Below are 19,075 nucleotides of genomic sequence, written 5' to 3'. Positions count from 1 at the left end.
AGACTGTGTGTTTTCACTGGAAATTAAGACCATTAGTAGTCACGGTCATTGAAAGGTGTGTATTAAATTCTGTCGTCTTGCATCACTCTTGATATCGTAGATGACTGAGATTCTGTGAAAGTCTTCTGAGGTTTTCAGCTTTCTGAGTTCTGTCCAGATCAGATTCAGGATTTCTTTTCAATCTCACAGTTGGTCTGGTTTCATTGTGCAGGCTCCTCTTTTGGTTTTAGTTTACTGGAGTCTTTGGTTGTGGAGCTGAGGCCACAGCAGAGTTCTTTGAAACGCTGTCTTGCTCCTGTCCTGTCGGTTGTCAGTGCTGAAGGGAAGGGACGTCCCCGGCCCCCCTGTGCTCTCCTCCCTGGGTTACAGCTCTCCTGACCCCAGCTGCCAAAGGTACGTCCGCTGCTTCTCCCAAATCTCTCATCTTCCCAGCTTCATCTGAGGAACACTTTGTTTTTGTAGATTTTTCAATTAGCATATATTAATTATGTAAAACAGTGGATTCAGTCGAGATATTCACAGCACATATAACACACAACCTTCTTGGAAGGAATAGACTGCTAGCCAGTATTTTATGTGTATCTCAAACTGACATGTAAAGAATAACCATTTAGTTGGTAATTGCTTACAGTGGCCTTTGAGTCAGTAGTAGTTGACAAAATTTATCTTCTACAGTTACATCAAATCTTTGCTAGAAGACCTGTATTTGGGCTGATCAAAAAGTCTTTACTCCGTTCTGTTTGAGATAGGCTCCCTACTAGCTGGAAACACTTTGGGACCTGCTCTCAAGAACCTTTATTGAAACTATAGGTGACAGCCCTCTCATCTGTAGAAGCACAATGTCAGCGGATAGCCTGGAGAATTTTTCATTACAATAGAAAAATTCCTGAAATGTAGCATAAGTGACAGACCTTGGCAGGCTAGGGACAGAGCGTTTTAGTGAAAAGTTTAGTCAAGTCTATGCAGACTTGAAATAATCAGCGTTTGCATCTGTACACCCTCACTGTGCTTGAAGCGGTATTTGGCGATATGCTCGCCTTTGGAGTTCACATTGAGTATCTTTCTTCTTCATCTGTCTCGTTTGTTTCAGTCTGTCTGCTTTTGTTTCTGTCTGTCTGCTTGTTTTTTGTTGTTCATTGGTTGACTGATTGCTTTTTATGGTGTCCAGGGATAAAATCCCAGTCCTTACACATGCCAGGAAAGCCTGATCCTCACCCTCAGTCCCCATGTTAAATCCATAAATATACAGCAAGCAGGAAGGAGAAAATATGCCTGGGTAAAAGACAAGGTCATATTTAGTAAACTCAACAAAAACCAGGCCAACTAAAACACTTTATGTAGAATAGTATTGGGGGAAACTCAAAAATTATAAAGTTCCCCAATTGCTTGTTGAAAAGATCATCATATAGTCTGTTTAGACAGTCAGATTCTTATGGCCTAAGTAAACCAAACTTAGCCTTGGATTTGCTTATAGGCTATAAGAAACAGTAAGTCATCTCTTTATATTCTTGTCCTTTTACCAATCAGTGACACTTTGGGTGCAAAGAGACAAGATGCATAGCGGGCTTGTGGGTTTGTTTTGTTTTGCCTAAAATTCCTTGTGGTGAGCAAGAACTTTTTCAGTAGTTTGGTAAGCATTCCTTACCAAGTCCACTGAAAGTGCATGCCCAGTTCTCCACATCCAGAGAAGCACAAATTTGCAGTCTTCCCCCCTGTGCAGAGTCCTACCATACACATGTAGGATGAAGCAGGGTTCGTTTTTTTTACCATAAGCAATGTTGCCTGGGACTTGCAAATCCGTAGTTGATAAAGTTAATTTGGGAGAAGGAGGAAAGAATGACACATTGGCTACCTTCAGGGGAAAGACTCGCAGCAGTCCAGATGGCAGCAGAGGAGATCCCACTTAGAGATGTGAGACTGCAGACTTGATAACAGCATGACTCAGGCATGCAGGATTCAATGTCCAACTCCCCAGGGCTCTGCAAGGACAAGGAGGCCTCTCACCTTTGACTGGGAGGTTCCTCAGAATTAATATGAGACTCTGGTTAGAGAATATATTCATTAGTTTGCTTATTTTTACCTGAGCACTTGCCACCAAGTACTCAGGATGTTCAGATACAAAATCATTTCTGTGCAACCAGTATCATGAAAAAATGAAACAGCATGTATTTTGAAAATTCATTTAAAGAGTAAGAATTTTTAGAGGCTCAAACCCGTTACATACTTCTTAGCGATAGGAGGTAAGACAGAAATGGGGCCATTCTCACTCCTTGAGCCAGAAAGTTTGGAAGCATAACTACTTAGAAAAGAAGTAGGAAGGGCTGGGATATCAAAAAGTGGTGGCGTGTTAGCATAGCAAGCATGAGGCCCTAGGTTCAGTCCCCCAAACTGAAAATAAATACGTCAATTTATTTTAAAAAGATAAATAAAAAGGAGTTGGAAATCCTAAGAGGAGAGAGAGAGCAGAAATATCTCACACTGCCTGCAGTTTGGACCTTGGAGCAGAGTAAAAGCAGCAGCAGAAAACTACAAACCCACTCTAGTCTCTTACATGCAGCCACCAGCTCTACCTGCCTTGTCTAGTGACTGAGCATTGAGCTTCAGAGAGCCTGTGTGACAGGATTGGGTGGTAGGGGAATAGAAGCCCGAAATGAAGCCTAAGCTTTCGGAAAAGACCTCGGAGGGACTATTCTAAGCTCCACTCCTAAGTTGCTCTAGGAGTGTATTCTAGTAATTCAAAGTCAATTTTACCATGTTCACAAAATAAAGAAAAAAATTCATAGATTCATCTAAAAGATACAGAAAGGCGTACTTGACAAAATTGAGCACCAAGTTTCTTGGCGAAGTTTTATTTTTCCTTCGCTTTGATTTAGGGAACCCTGGCCTCTTGACTGGAACTGAGACGTACTTGCATACACTCACAGCTTCTTATAGTAGAATGCCTATATGTTATGTAAAATACGAGTGGTATAGAAGCAGTTATATAGGTTTGCATATAAACAGTGAACATATGGAGACTAAGTAGGAACTCCATTTAAAACTGAAGTTTAAAAGAAAAAACGCATGGGCCAGGTGGTAATGGTGCACAGGCCTTCAAGTCCAGCACTCAGGAGACAGAGGCAGGTGCATCTCTGGGAGTCTGAGGCCCAGCCTGGTCTACAGAGTGAGTTCCAGGACAGCCAGGGCTACATGGAGAAACCCTGTCTTTACCCACCCCACCCCCCAAAGAAAACCATGGATTACATAGAAATAAATTGCTGAAAGGCCTGAGAAACCCCATACAGCAGTGCATTACATTATTGAAGGTAAGAGAAAAAAATTTAATAAACAGAGAGAGTTCTACATTCATAGATTTGAAAACTCAAAATTGTTACTTCTCCCTAAACGAACCTGAAATTCAAGGTCAATTATAATCCTAGAAGATTTTCAACCAGTCACAGAAATTTAAAAGTTGATTTTTTTAAAACATACAAGAAAACCCAAGAACACACAAACGGGGGAAAATTAAAACAGATTAATAGTAGTCATAACAATGCTAACTTTAAGATTTACTGTAGAGATTTAATAATCAAGATAGTGTAGTGTTGCCATAGGTCAGATAAATAGATATGCAGGGTAGACAGCCATGTCATTGCAAGGAAGAAAAGCCAATACTTTGCTATGTTGCTAAGTGTGTACTATATTGCTAATCTGTTTTTAAAGTCCATTTTGCATATAAACTCATAGGAACTCAAGGACCATCTATCTCTAATAGCCATGAAATAAAGAAACATAGTGAATCAGATTTTTTTAAAAATAAAAACTAGAGAGATTATTAAGAAAAATGAATGAGTCACAGATTGGAAAACAGTAGTGAAGCCAGGACTGCAGCCCTCCCCTCCCTCCGGTTACTGGGGAGGGAAAGGCAGGAGGATCTGGAGCTCAGGCTCCTTCTCAGGCACACAGCAAGTTTAAGGACGGGCTATACATTTACTTTTCTCTGCTGGGCCATTTTTCTGTATTTGATGACATAAACAATTGCGTCAGTTAGAACTTAGTTTCTATAACTTGGTGAGAACCAGGCATGGTGGCACATAGATGCGATCTCAATACCCAGGAGCCTGGTGCAGGAAGATTACTGCAGATTCAAGGCGACATACCTAGGCTACATAATGAGACCCACAGACACACAGACATGTGCAGCCTCAGAGCAGGGATCACTGAGGAGGGTGAAAGGTGTGTGTGTGGAGAGCGGGTGAGTGCAGCTCATGTGAGTTGAGTGTCAGGGATGGGTGAAAAGGCACAGCGTCCTGGGGCTGGAGACACACTGTGGCAGCCAAGAGCACTTGCTCGACATTCCAGGACTCAAGGTCAGTTTCTAGCACTTAGGAAGGGTAATGATTCACAACCACCTGTGACTCTAGCACACAGGCTTCTGTGGGCGTGCACGTGCACACACATACAAATAAAAACAAACTCAGGGATGCCTATGTTTTTAAGATGTGCTGTTTAAATGTGAAGACTTCAGGAGAATGAATGAATGTTCAGCAGCTGCTTGCCTGCTCAAAGCAGCCTCTGCCCTCCTCTCCCTTTGTGGAGAGCTGCTGTTTGAAAAGAGCATTACTAAACTTGTTAGATGTAGCCATAAGTCAGATGTTTACAGGCTGCAGCCTTTGAGGGAAGTGACATCTTGGTGACCTTGATCTCTGCCAGGAAGTTGAAGTGTTACTATTTTGGACTATCTTAAATAAGATATATTGCTACTAAGTCTAGTTATACTTAAGGGAAGAATGTGGATGATGCAAGACTCCCAGCTAGGCCTGGCTCTAGGCAGTTTATCTTTTCCCTTTAGCTCACCCAACGGGGTTCCTTTAAAGGAACAGCCACCCGCTCTTCATGTTGCCTCCTGTCCCCCCTTTCCAACGTGATAATCTGTTGGTCAATTTCTATCTGCTTTTAACTTCTAACAGTAAAGAGAAGTCACAAATTACTTGACCCTTTGCTTCGATTGCCTGCCCCCTAATTTCATTTCCCTGAGTTGCACCAGTGTGAAGCAAGTCAAAACCAGTTTGTACACTACAAGTGCCTTGCTCTGTGAGTTTATTGCTCAATTTGAGCGGCAGCGTAGGGTAGAATTTTTTCCTGCCCTGTTAGATGTCATTGTTAACATTTTCTAAGTAGGTACATTCCCAGTGAAATAAGGCTTTAAATGAGTAATGAAGTAGAACATAAATATATAGGGCCACAGTGATGTTTCCTGGGAACATCTTCCATTTAAAAAATTATTAACATTTTCTAATTGTAAAAAGAAAAATTAACTATAGGTGATTTCGAAGAAACAAAAGCACACTTTCAGAAGGATAACTATGTAACAAAACTAGGTATTTCAGGTTCCAAACCCACATAACAGCTGCCAGTTGAAGTATTTCCATAGGAAAGTGCCAGGGCTACCCATTACACCAGCCAAACACCCAAGCACCAGCCGTTCGTAAAGTGCGCATCGTGCAGCATCTTGCAGTGGCTGCCCTCGGCTCTCAGAGCAAAGTGCACGTGTTCCCGTTGGGCCACAGTAAGGCTCACGAGTGAGCATTTGCCAGCCTCATCACCCCTGGGATAAACCCGAACACCTCTAATTCCTCAATGCCCTTGTCTTCCTCTTTTGGTTTTATAAATTAATGTCTTTTTTTGGTCTTGCATTACCTCACATGTTCACCATATGCACAGTGCTGTACTACCTAACCGACCAGCCTGTCCCCTAAAACAGGAAGCCAGTGAGGGCAAGCAGGAGCTCAGCCGCAGGCCCTTAATGAGAAAGTGCTAGCATTTCGGGTGTCTGTTGTTTGTCTCGCAGGTGAGGAATGTTGACCTGGCCAATCAGGATTCCCTTCACACTCCTTTGTGTGCCAGACAATCCTGAAGTGAAAATTTTAGGGGTAAAGTAAGCATTAACGTAAGCTTAGGGTAGATCCCGAGGCCAGAAGGGACAGGACAGTTTGTCATTAATGAGAAATCCAGGAAACAAATTGCTGTGGGTTGTTAATGAAGAAATGGTCACTGTTGATTTTCAATTTTGCCAAAAACATTCTGAGACGGAGGAAATATTTGAAATATTCATAAAATTATGGTATAAATAATTTTTCATAAAATTATTTTTATGAAAGTATAATTATTATATTTTATACCATAAAATTATGGTATAAACAGTTTCATAGTCTCATTTTGATAATATTTGAGCATACTCTGCAGTATACCTAGAAGTCTATGGAACACTATCCATATTTGAAATTGACGACTAAGCCTTATGGCTTAGTGTTTTCCTACAGTCTTATGAGATACTTAATCCTGGTAGATTTATACTCTTTGAGATTAGATTTGTAAACATGTACTAGTTTGAAATACCCTAGCTATTTAGAGAAAACTATATCTTTGAGTATTATTTGAAAATTCTCAACCAAGCAATGACACACTTGGAAACATAGGCAAGCAAACATTACGAGATGAAGTGCACACATTAGCCAAGCCCCGCAGACTGTCTGTGAGGACTGGCGGGCAGTGTATGCAGAGTCTTCCTTGCTACTTAATATTTCTTAGCTTTAGCATTATTTATTTCATTGTTCATTTTTTCATGTTAAAAATACATCATTGGCAAAAATTTTAAAAATCATACATTTGACATCACTGCTAGTCTTCCAACTCATGATTTTACAAAAATTTCTAAGTTTGCAATGATTACTAGGCAGGAAACGATGAATTTTCCTTCTGAATTTGCTGTAACCTGAGTTCCAGAGCCAGGTTTGAAACCGTGATCCTAGTGGGCCGAAGAGAGGCGCAGGGCCTTAGAGCGCGCGTTCCTTTCCCAGGCTCCCGACACCCGGGTCTGGAGCCTCACAACCTCAGACACGTTCCTCTGGACTTTGTGGCCTTTTGCAGCTGAGCTGTGCACGAACTGACACAGATATACACATAATTAAAAGTAAAACAGTATTCCGACTCTTCCATTAATGTTTTTAGCACAGGGAGGGCTGGGGAGATGGCTCTCAGGATCTGAGTTCACCTTCAGGGCCACAGATGACGATACAGGCGGCTCCTGCAAGCGCCCTCTGTCCTCCACTAGGCGCACGCCGTCTGTTCAGCTGCCCTGCTCCCATAAAGGGAAGACATGCAAGAAAGTTTGTTTTCAGGGATTATCACGATAAAATAAAGGAAAATATTTTCAGTCAGATACAAGTTTGAGCTGTTCAGTAGGGCTGTACAGTTCAGTTGGGTTTATTTGTCTTAAGTCCCTGTTTCCGATGGTTGACTTTTACTGTCAGAAGCAGTTTTACTCTTACAAGATCTACTTTCTCCTTTGGATCTAGGAAATTGATAAGCTTATTGCTTTTTAACTGTATTTTTAAATTATTTATTTATTTTATGTATGTGAGTGAGTACACTGTAGCTGCCTTCAGACACACCAGAAGAGGGCACCAGATCCCATTACCGATGGTTGTGAGCCACCATGTGGTTGCTGGGATTTGAACTCAGGACCTCTGGAAGAGCAGTCAGTGCTCTTAACCACTGAATCATCTCTCCAGCCCAGCTCACTAATTTTTGATAGGAATTTTGTTCAAAAACGAAACATTTTTGCAAGCCTAATACGCTGGTAGTCGTGTATTAATTATGTTCGGTATTTATTAGTGTCTTTGTAGAGTGTAAATTCTCTGGGGACAATACAATGTCTGTTTCTTTTCATCCTTGTGCCCCAAGCAGAAGCACACACGGACAAATAAATGTTTGTTCAAAAAGTTAAGTGCTCATGAGTGCAATCCTACCACAAACATGGATTGTTTGATTTGGTTCAAGTAAAATTTATTGCATACTTAGATTTATAGTACTAAAGAACAGTTGTATTGATATTAAATTTAAACTGCCATATATTTCTGTTTTCTTCATTTCCCATGAAATGGTCTGGATCTGTTTGGTTCGTCTTCGTATCTAACATTTCCTAGGCTTAGCTGTGGCAGTGCTGAGGACTAAACAACTGACCCTCGTAAGGCCTTTCATTTTGCTTATGATGTGTATAAAAACAGTTTTTAATAGGAAATTCCTTGTGTGGTTTCTCTCCTTTCTCTTTGTCTGCAGTCTGTCTGTTATGGTAAGTAGTGTGCTTAAGGAGGAAACATTGTAGCTACTGTCCTGCTCTTAGGCCTTCCTTGCTGATGTTGAACACAGCAGAACATGAAGAATTACTCTGTACTTTATTCAAATAGATAAAGCCGTAAAGTCTTTGGTTACATTAAGAAATTTGCAAGACAAATAGTGATTGACGCTCTCGAAAGATGTTTATTGCTCTGTTTCCAAGAGTTGCTGACATCTAGTATAAACCTTTTATGTTATTTATTATTATCGTTTTGTGTTTATTAACATAGTGATTATGCTACTAATAAAAAATGCCACTACTTAAACAAACAGTAAAATGATCTCAATAATGCCCAGTTGTTTACCATTGATATAGTTCATCAAAATAACACTTCTGCATGTATTTCCTTATTAATCAAACGTCTCCTGTCTGTTTTTGATAACGGCATGCTTCTATGGCTCGTTAGCTCAGTGACCTGACTGTACATTGTCTCGACTGGCTTCTGTTTACAGAGATTGTAAACCAGTTGAATGCTCTGAGCAGCTTAGATGAAGATCACGACGACTGCGTAAAGCAAGCAGCTATGCCCTCAGCTAAATCAGCCAGTTCCTCTGAAGGTCTAAAGCTTTCTCCCTCTGCTTCTGATTGCCTGTGACACTGTGACTTGCTGCACTCTCACTCCTGTTTGCTTAGCTGTCAGTCTTGTCCTTGTGTACTCTTGTGGATGTTCTCTTTGGTAATTTGTAGTGCACCATCTTGCAACAAGATAGACCTTATCATTAACAAGTTTGTTAGCGAATGGTTTGATGTGAGTTATTCTGAGTCACCCTTAGTCCCATGGCGCCTTCCTTACCTTCTTGTTGTGCCTCACACGCGCCTTCTAGAGCATTTGTGTCTGACCTGTCTACAAGAGTTTCCCACAAGTCTTTTCAGCACCGAAAATCTAATTTCGTTGACATAGAAAGTTCCGTTATTTAATTCCCATGTGAAACGTGTTCCTTTTCAAATGTTTATTTTCAAATGCTGGTGTACTACAAAATACTCGAATGGCATTCTGCCGCTCATAAAATATTGTCTTATTATTTGCAGGTATTATTAATGTGAATTTTAATACTTTAAAATATTTCATGAATTACCAAAACTCATGATTCATTATAACTGTGATGAACTTTACACATGCACTTATTTTCAGAACTTATAAACACACTTAACTTTTTGGATGAAGCACAAAAGGACTTGGCCACTGTGAATACAAATCCATTTGATGAACCTGATGTAACAGAATTAAATCCATTTGGAGATCCAGACTCAGAAGGTAACATGTTCCTCTGCACACGTACTTTGCACGGAAGTGACTCCTCATGACACAGTGTTATACCCACAGACCAGAGCACCACTTAACCCTTAGCAGGAAAGCAAGAGATAATGAACACTGACCCACGAAAGGTCCTTGTACAGTCGAGTTTTCTCGAGCCATGAGGGCCGAATGTTTTTCTTAAGGTGGTGGTGGTTTATAACATTATTGCATTTAATTAATGCATATCCTTGCATTTGTTTATTAATCCTCTCCATCCATTTGATCAAAAAGATAGTAAAGGTCTGAGATAACAGTCTTTTACCTAGTGGTTACGCTAACCCTCGCCGATAGGCAGACTGTCGGAAGGAAGCCACGCTGAGGGACACTGATGCTGGTGAGATAGAGGTGGTTTCCCTCTTCCCTAGCCAGTTCACCCTGATGTCCAGGGCACCCAGCATCCAGCTGCTTCCGACTGCATGTCTCTGGCCGAGAACCACACTCAGTAGTGAGAGCGAGCTGTATGTGTGTGAGAGCGTGGCGCAGAGAAGGAAGAGCCGCTGCCATCACACACGCACACACATGCGCACACACAAGCACACACACATACATAATCCTATTTAGTGAGGAATGAACCCAAAAGTCTTCCCCTTAAATCATTTTTCTTACCAAGTCATTTTAAACTCTTAATGCTTGAATAAGGGCCGTTGAAGAAGTGAGACTGCTGTTTAATTAAACCCTGCTCAGAGTGAACGCAAGAGCGGTTAACTACCATTTACGTCTTTGGACCGCTCCTGTGAAATCTTCATGAGCTTGAAATGATTTTGCGACTGATGAGGATGGGAAGAGTTTGAGCTTTGTGGAGTCGCTCCTCCCGACGGACGGTGTCCGTTCATGGTCCTTTCTCTCCATTTCTCTTCCACTTCACCAACTTAGTCAGTGTGACTCACTGAGGTTTAATTCTCTTAGTACATTATGGATTATGAACATATTTAAAATTCGAATAAAGTTATATTAAGCGTATAGTAAGTCTCAGAGGCAGGCACTTTATGTAGATTGATCAGGCTCAGTCCAGTGTTTTGAAATTGAGGTGAACAGACACAGCTCTTTTTGACCACACATGGATTGCACATCTCGAAGTCTGTATGTTTGAAAATATTATAAAAAATTTTAAGATTCTAGCATTTGGGCTTTTCATTTCAAAATTAAATGTGTAACTTTGCTAAATACACGTGAAATTGCTTTGTGGAAAGGGTGGCCACATAATGGATTCTGTGACGTCTCACAAGATGGCTAGTTTCTATTTGGAAATAATAAGCCAGCTTTATCCAAACTCTTACTCTGTGTATAAAGTTAACAAAACAAGTAGGAGCTCTTCACTGTGTGCCACCAGAAATCCTGGAATAAGTAATCTCCCAGGATATAAACGAGCCAAAAGTCGTATCCTCGATAAACAAAAGTGTTTGAGGTAGGAAAACATATTGTAGTTGTTTAGATTTTTTTCAAGCAGTTTTAATTCTCGTTCATTAGCCTCTTTTTAAAAGGAAACACTCAGTGCCTCAGTGGCCCGATCCGAAGTCACTGCGCTTGCTACTGTGTTTGTGAAACGCTCCGAAGCGCTTGGCTGGTCGCTGTCCGTACACTGCAGTTTGCCCACTTTATGAAAAAAGAACGTTTCATTCTTTGAGAAATATATATATATATATATATACATATATATATATATATCATATATCTCCCCTCCCCCACCACCTCCTAGACCATCCCAATCTCCCTACCCACCCAGCTTCATGTTGTTTCTCTTAGAAACACATACACATGGAGCTTGCATTGATGTAACTACTTGTTGGCTTTAGGTTTTATTTTTTAATGAAATTATTTCATTAGATCAGTTTCTATAATTATAATCTTGAAAGTAGAAGTTAAAATTTATTTCTTTTGACAGGTTTTCCATTGCTTAAGCATGTGTGTTCTGAAACTTGTTCATAAAAGTCAAGGGGAAATTCTGCATTGTTCTCTTTCCTAAAGAGAATAGAAGATGCTTAGAAAACTTTTATAATGTTTCAATATTATGGTGTTACAAAAGATATACCATTATTGAAACGTTTCCCTATAATTCATTTCGGTATTTATTACGATTTTATGAATTCCTTTATTGGCTCACGGTTTTTTGTTTTTTTGTTTTTTGTTTTTTTTTTGTTTTGTTTTGTTTTGTTTGGTGCAAAGACAGAATAAAACTTCTAGGCTAATTTCTGAAATTATATTACACACATATATATATATATTGTTTATATATATACATACTATACTTGTTTGACTATAAATAATAAAACTTTCAAGCTAAGGATGGGGCTACATAGCTTCTGGCTATAGTACCAAACTGGTGAGGACGTAGAAACAAGAGGTCAGTCACTTCCACCCAGGAGACCGCGACTAGCTTGGCCAGTATAAAACCTCCCCATTTCAAAAAAAAAAACAGGCGTTGCTAGAGCGATGGCTCAAGAGTCAAGTGCCTGCTGCTGCTTTTGTGTGCCTTGAGTTCAGCTTCCAGTGAGCACAGCAGCCTATGACTGTCTGGAGGTACAATTCCTGAGGATCTCATGGTCTTTTCTGACCCCCATGGCATCAGACATGTAGGCATGCAGGGAAAATAATCAGATACATAAATAAAAACAATCTTTTAAAGGAGGAGGGACTGGGGCAGTGGCTTAGCAGGTAAAGATCCCCAGCACTTGCATGTAAATCTAGACCTTGGGGTTTAGGTCTGTTCTCTGGGTTGAGAGGCAGAAGGTCATGTTATACACCCTGACATTTTTTAAAAATAATAATTAGATTAAGTTGCTTGAGATGCTACTCAATTATAAAACAATCATCATTTTCTTTGCTGTGGTTGTAATAGTGGTAATAGCTGTGGGGCAGAGGTCAACCATGTTACCTTCCCCTGCTCCTTACCATTTTCTTTTAAATTTTGTATATTTAATTTTTTACGAAATAGGTTCTGCAACCTGGAGCTTACAGTTTAGGTTAGAGTGACAGTCCCTGAGATCCGCATGTCTCCATTCCCTCGGCCGCACACCCCAGCAGTTACTATTGAGACCTCCGTGTAGATGTGGGGGAGCCAGACTCGGGCCCTCTGAGCCTTCAAGCTGCTTTTCAGAACTTCAATAACGAGTTTCTGTTTCCTATAAAATAATTGTTAGAGTTGTCTGGACAATTTAAATTGTTTTAATATACTATTTTTTTGCCTTGTTTCACTTTAGAAAACCCCTATTTTTAATCACCAAAATTGTGTTCAAATTTGTTTTCAAATTAAAATTTGAGTGTTTTAAATGTGAATTTAGTATAGCACATTTGTGAGCTTACCATCATGATTTAACTCTCCCTCTCGTGCTTTCTCTTCAGAACTGAGAGTGGAACCCAGGACTTCATGCTTCTTAGGCATGCTCCCCACTGAGCTACATCCCAACCCCACCCACATGATTTTAATACAGCAATTCAACTTGAATTTCCTTAAGCTATTCTTGTTAACTAGGTTCAAGTTCATTAAAGGCTCTAAAAAGTCAAGGTTAGAACTGGATATAATATAGCTTAATGATAGAATGTACAAGGCCCAGGCTTCGGTCCCTTCCCGCCCTCCCCATCACTGCTGTGTGAGCATATGTTGTACACAGTTCAGAATACGTGCTTTGACACCTAGACGATGCACACTGGCAGACAGAGCTACCAAGTATCATTTAAAAATACCTGTTTTTATGTTCTTTTAAAAATTAAATTTGTCGTGCTTCAATCTAGGATGGCAAGCTCGGACGGTTGAGATAAACAGTGATTCTGCACTCCCAAGTAGTTTAAAACTTCTGAAGTTTATACGCTATCATGCTGTATAAGACACTTCAGAGAAGAGACACGTGGGGAGGTTGAAAAGATGTCGTTCTCTTTTTCTCTCCATTTTGTTTTAATTAATTTATAAATTAAATAATTAATTACTTTTCAGAGGTTAGAACTTGTCCTGTACACAGAGGCCCTCATCACTTCATAGCACCCATCTCACAAGGCTCACACAGTCACTTGTGACTTTAGCTTTCAGTAACTCAAGTGCAGAAACCCACACGCACATACAAAATACACGCGCATGCATGATTTTAAAAAAAGTCAATTAAAGGCAGGAGATGAGCAATCTAGACAGGCGATGTTTGAGAGTTCTCTTCCTAAAGAAGGAGGCAAAAATCGTACGATTTACATTTTGTTGGGTGTAATAAGGGTTTCTTAGCTCCTCAGACATATATTCTTGCTTCATTATTGCTTTTGTGCTTCCTACTTCGGTGTCCATTGACTCCAGATTGCCTGCTTTAAAACATCAGAAGTAGAGGGTGTCATGTGCTATTAGTCTAGCCTCTGTTGCTGTTGTTTTATAGAATCAATCACTGAAACAAGTTCACCTAGAAAAGCAGAAGAGTCTTTTTATAATAACAGCTGTAATCCCTTTAAAGGTGTCCAGACTCCACAGCACCTGAACCCCCTTGATGAACCAGAGACGTTTGTAATGATAAAGGATTCCCCACCGCAGTCGACACGCAGAAGGAACCCGAGACCGGTGGACATGAGCAAGTACCTCTATGCTGATAGTTCCAAGAGTGAGGAGGAGCTGGACGAGTGAGTACCTTTACTTACTAAGCTATCATCACAGCTTAGCCCGCAAATTAACCTAAGGAAACCCTTCTGAAGTATACCTGATGGACACAGATGCTTATATGTAGTGTATCACTTAGCATGTAACTCACCCTACTACTAGAACTTCTTTTGAGAATATTTTTTTAGTAAGGTCCTGTTTCTTTGTTTTATTACTTTTTAAGAATTTCATACATGATTATACTATATTACATAATTTCTACCTTTTCCCCTCACTCCCTTCTCAAATTCATGTCCTTTTCTTTCATAATTACTCACAGCAACAACAACCTACCTGGTCTGATTAGTGCTGCCTGTATCTGCAGGAATTTATGACTGGTCACGTAGGCTTGGACAACCTCTTGGGGCTTGTGTCAGGAGGAAACTAACCCCTCTCTCTTCCCCTCCCTTTGTTGCAATTGACTGCCCATAGTTCTTCAGCTTGGGGTGGGGCCTTGTGAGCACTGCATTCCCTCTGTCCTTGCTCTAATGTCTCCTGGCATGCTCTTGTACAGGCAACAGTGTTGTTGAGAGTTAGGGGGACCGACACTCCTGCTGTTTGCAACAGTCCTCCTGGTCACTAGAAGTCTTTTACTCTTAACCTTGGTTTTCTTCATGAAGGTATATGTCTATCTACCCTGACACACCAAGTTTTGGAGACTGTAGAATCTAGTTGGAATTCCAGTTATGTTTTCTTATTGAAACTCTATTATAGATGGTATTTAGATGTTTTTGATTGAAAGTTGTAGGCATTTACTTCACTTCTGTTGCAGTTCTGTTGTGGAAACCATTGAATTATATAGGATAGCGATTTGATCAGAAGACTTGTTCAGACACTTAACACCACAATCCCAACATTGCTAAAACAAAGCCCATCATCACAAGCTCAGTGTGAATAGGCAGTGTGATCAGAGTTGCCCCGTGCCGGTGGCTTATGGCCTTGAGTGCACTTAAAGAGCAAAGAGCAGCAACTAACCTGCACTTTTGGTCACAATACAGTAACACAGACTGGATTTAGCATCCCGCCTTAAGCAACTAAAAAATAGAATAAAATATTTGAAACAGTTGCTTTTGAGACATTGAACACAAACTCAGGGGATAATAATGCCCAAAAGAACAGAAAGAAAAAAGGTGGTTCCCACAGTTGTTCTTCAAGTTCATGTTTAGAAATGTTTCCAGCATTTTAGGGGTAGAAAAATTCACACAGTCCCCCAATATCTCCTTGACTTGGTGACGCATAATTTGGATTTGTAGAGTTGACAACAACATTAGTAAACCAAAGTGATAAAACCTGCAAACTGAGCACCAACCAGGAAATTGACTCTTCTTGTCTTTTTAGTTGAGTACTGACTAGAGCACACATGTGAGTAGATTTTCCGTGAGAAAGAAGCACACTGAACAGTTGTGGGAAAATTTTTTCAGGATTGAGTATAATATGTACTTTTCCACTGAGCAAAGAGAAGGATTTTTTAAAACACAAGACATGAGGTAGAATGCGCATGCGTGTGTTGTCTCATTGGTGGCCCAGTTAGCTGATGCCAAAAGCTCCCTAGGCCCTGCCTCAAAACCTTAGGGTAAATAAGTTAAACAAAATGTATTCCACTCAAGCCTAAAAATATCTGAGGCAATAGAAAATATGCAGCACCCAAAGTATAAATTTTGTACTTTGACACACAAATTTATCAGACTAGTAAAGAAATAGGAAAGTCTGACTATGAGAAAATCAAGTCATTAGCAATGGCTGTAGAGACGGGATAGGCAATGGAGCTAGTTAACAAGTATAGTAAAGTATTATAAATATATTTTAGAAGTTGGAGAAAGAACACATGAACATGAGTGATGGGGAACATACAAGTTGAACTTATAGAAATGAGAGATACAATGTGTCTAATATATGTGTTGGGGTGAGAGACAATGTGTCTAAAGTGTGTAGAGGAGTAAGATACAATGTGTCTTAAAGTGGGGGTGAGAGATACAATGTTTCTAAAGTGAGTAGAGGTAATGCCATATTAAATGCAGACAAAAAAAAAAAAAAAAGACTGGCAAATCTAAAAACACAACCATAGAAATTATTCTGATTGCAACATAGGGGAAAGAAAAAGAGTAAGGACCAGTGAGCTAGATAACTTCGATCAAGTAGCCTAGCATGTAACTGGGATTCTAGATAGGGAAAGATGAAAGGAATGCAAGGAAACACACACGTGTACACACATGTATATATACATGCATGCACATCTACATGTACACACACACATACACACACACACTTCTTAGAAGCTGAATGAACTGCAGGTACAAGAAATACTAAGAAAAACAGTTCAAAACAGAAGACAGTGAGGTAATTTTTCTTAAATACTGAAAAATGAAAATAAAAATAAATTATTTGCCACAGTACTGCTTCAGTCAAAATCTTAGTGTTTTTCTTTGTAATATTTAATAAGGTTTTGTAGCAGATACCTAGAAATAGAAGGGACTCAAAATAAGAATTTTGACAAAACCAAGTTAAGGACAAACTATTTAATTTTAACTCACTGGCCAAAGCATTGTATTGTTACCTTAAAGTTGAATGACGGAGATGGAAAGGAGTCTGTAAATAGTTCCGTGGGTGTACTGAAGATGAGTTTTGGAAGACTTAGCAGTGACAGTCAATTAGAGAGCAATCTGTTTTGGCTGGAGGGATGGCTCAGGGTGGTTAAGAGCACTGACTGCCCCTCTGAAGGTCCTAATCAGTCCCAGCCTCCACAAAGCAGTTCATAACTGTCTGATGCCCTTTTCTAAAGACGCAACACAAGCATGAAAGGAAGGACTAAACTGTCAAAGGCTTCATTGGGAAGCAGGAAGAGAAGCTAAGGGACCCTGGGCTGGGCGAAGACTTCTTTTAAAGAAAATCTAAAAAAAATAATAATAATAATTTGGATTTTATCAAAATTAAATCTTAGAGGAAAAAAGACCTTCCAAAAATAAAAAGACAAGACACTAAAACATTTTCAGTAGACTGAAAAAGAAACTGGATGTAATTTGAGCATTGACACTAAAGAAGGTAGCTAGTAGGAACTGGAAAGAAATCCAGTTTCACTGTCTTCAAGGATATGCAAATTAAAGCCACAATGTTAATCCCAATGCACACCCACTTGAGTAGCTAAGATTTAGAAGCCTGATTATACCAAGTCTTCTCAATGCTATGGACTCACTCACTTATATAGAGCTCTTAGAGTTCATCAGCCATCCTAGAATACACTTTACTAATCTCCAAAAACATTAATCATATGCTTGTCTGTCCTATCAGCCATGCCACTCGTGGGTGTTCACCTATAAGAAATGAATGAAAGTGTTTATAGAAAGACCCTTTAGAAGAACATTTTAATAGTTTTAATTATTCTTATAACAAGAATGGGGGTACTCAAATATCCACCTACCGGCAAATATGTAGATCACAGTGTCTGTAGTAGAATTCTACCTAGGAATAAGGAGTAAGAAATTATTGATATGCTGTTGTGTGGATGAATTAAGATATCATCTTCCTGATTGAAAGAAGCCGGACTACAAAGTGTACATATTATATAATACCATTCTTTAACACTTCTAGGAGGTACAAACTGTAGAGAGAAGTGGACTAAGCAGTATTTTGATCAGAGCTAAACAGCAGGAGACACTAAGAGGACTCCTTTGAAAAGGAAGCTTTGGTGAGAACAGAATGCTGCTTTCTTATATTTTTGGTTGTGAGCCTAGCCTTTAACGGCTGAGCCGTCTCTCCAGCCCGGAATGCTGTTTTCTTATTGTGTAGTCAGCTTTCACACTGTGTGAAACCTACCTACTTGCACTCAAGTTTGGATCATCCATTGTGTATTATTGGCACTTAAATTTGTTTTAATAGGAACAAGACTTTAAACTTTATTGTAAGAAATATGGCATGAGTCCTTCCCTGCTTGGAGTTCTTGGGCTTGGGGTTTCTTTAATGTGAATACCTGATACAGGACAGAGGAGATCTGTAAAGGTATTTAATCATAAATAATGTAAGCAATAATGCTATGTTTCCTTGAAGTGGGTTTCTGCTTTACTTGGGAAAATGAACTTAGTCATTAACATTTAAATATTGGGAAAAGGTGTCATTCCTTAAAATAGCTTAGTAGGAAAAAATCTTTAAAATAGGGATGTAGGTTGAAATGATTTTTTAAAATTCATTGGATAAATGAAAGTCTAGAAATTTGATTTGTGTTTGGGGAAAAGTATAACCTCTCTCCTGGGTAGGGCTGATCAGTTCTCATTGTGAGAACTCATTGACTACTAGAATTCTCGGGTCTGTACTTTTCAGTGGACATTGATTTAGTTGTTAGCAAGGAGCAACGGAGTCAGTGTTAGAAACCCATTAAGGGTAACAACGGCAGAGAGCTCTAAACATTACACTTCCACTGGTGTCCAACGCCCAGACCGTTGACTTGGAAATAAGACTATTTAAGGAAACCATAATGACCAACTTTAAGCATTTGATGTGTTTTGTTTAATAGGATCAGGATTCTGATTTTTAATGATGCTCTGGAACTGTATTTCTAAACCATTTCCTGTGTACATACATGAACAACACACAGATTTATATACACACGCACACACTGGGTTGCACATACATACACATATACACACAGGTACACACATACATATACACACACACAGGACTGAGAAGGAGAGTCTTGCCCGTGCCTTATGATCCTTGGCTACATTTTGAGAAAAGCTATATTTTTCCGTAAGTACTCAGAGTTACAACATAAAAATCATCTTATTCCAAACCCGGGTCAAAGATTGGGTCAAGTTATTCTCCCTGTTTTCTTTGAACAGCTAATGTGCGATCAGAATGAAGGTTCTCGTGGGTGGTGTAGGTGCTGAGTAATAGTCACACACCTAGAGTACTTGAGCGTGAATGCAAACTGTAAGTGTAAGTATTCAGTCATTCCCAGATGCATGGCTATTACACAACACATGCATACACGCCCTGCTGTCTCCTATTAACAAATTAAGGAGACAGC

General features: G+C 39.7%; 1 protein-coding gene across 23 annotated transcripts in view; it reads left to right on the top strand.

Moving 5' to 3' along the window:
- The window catches only part of Ehbp1 (EH domain binding protein 1), a 253,134-nt gene that overhangs the window by 107,909 nt on the left and 126,150 nt on the right, over positions 1–19,075 (top strand). For 9 of the 23 annotated variants that reach the window (XM_087583553.1, XM_087583548.1, XM_087583551.1 and 6 more), the window contains 2 exons: positions 9,291–9,413; positions 13,880–14,042. In XM_087583553.1, the coding sequence (XP_087439679.1) occupies positions 9,291–9,413; positions 13,880–14,042 (286 nt within the window). 23 annotated transcript variants of the gene reach the window in all.

The sequence above is a fragment of the Rattus norvegicus genome, chromosome 14 (genome assembly GCF_021556685.1).
Source record: "Rattus norvegicus strain SHRSP/BbbUtx chromosome 14, alternate assembly SHRSP_T2T, whole genome shotgun sequence".
NCBI lineage: Eukaryota > Metazoa > Chordata > Mammalia > Rodentia > Muridae > Rattus > Rattus norvegicus.
The sequence above is the reverse complement of the archived record's forward strand: the minus strand, read 5'-3'. Positions and strand labels throughout refer to the sequence as shown.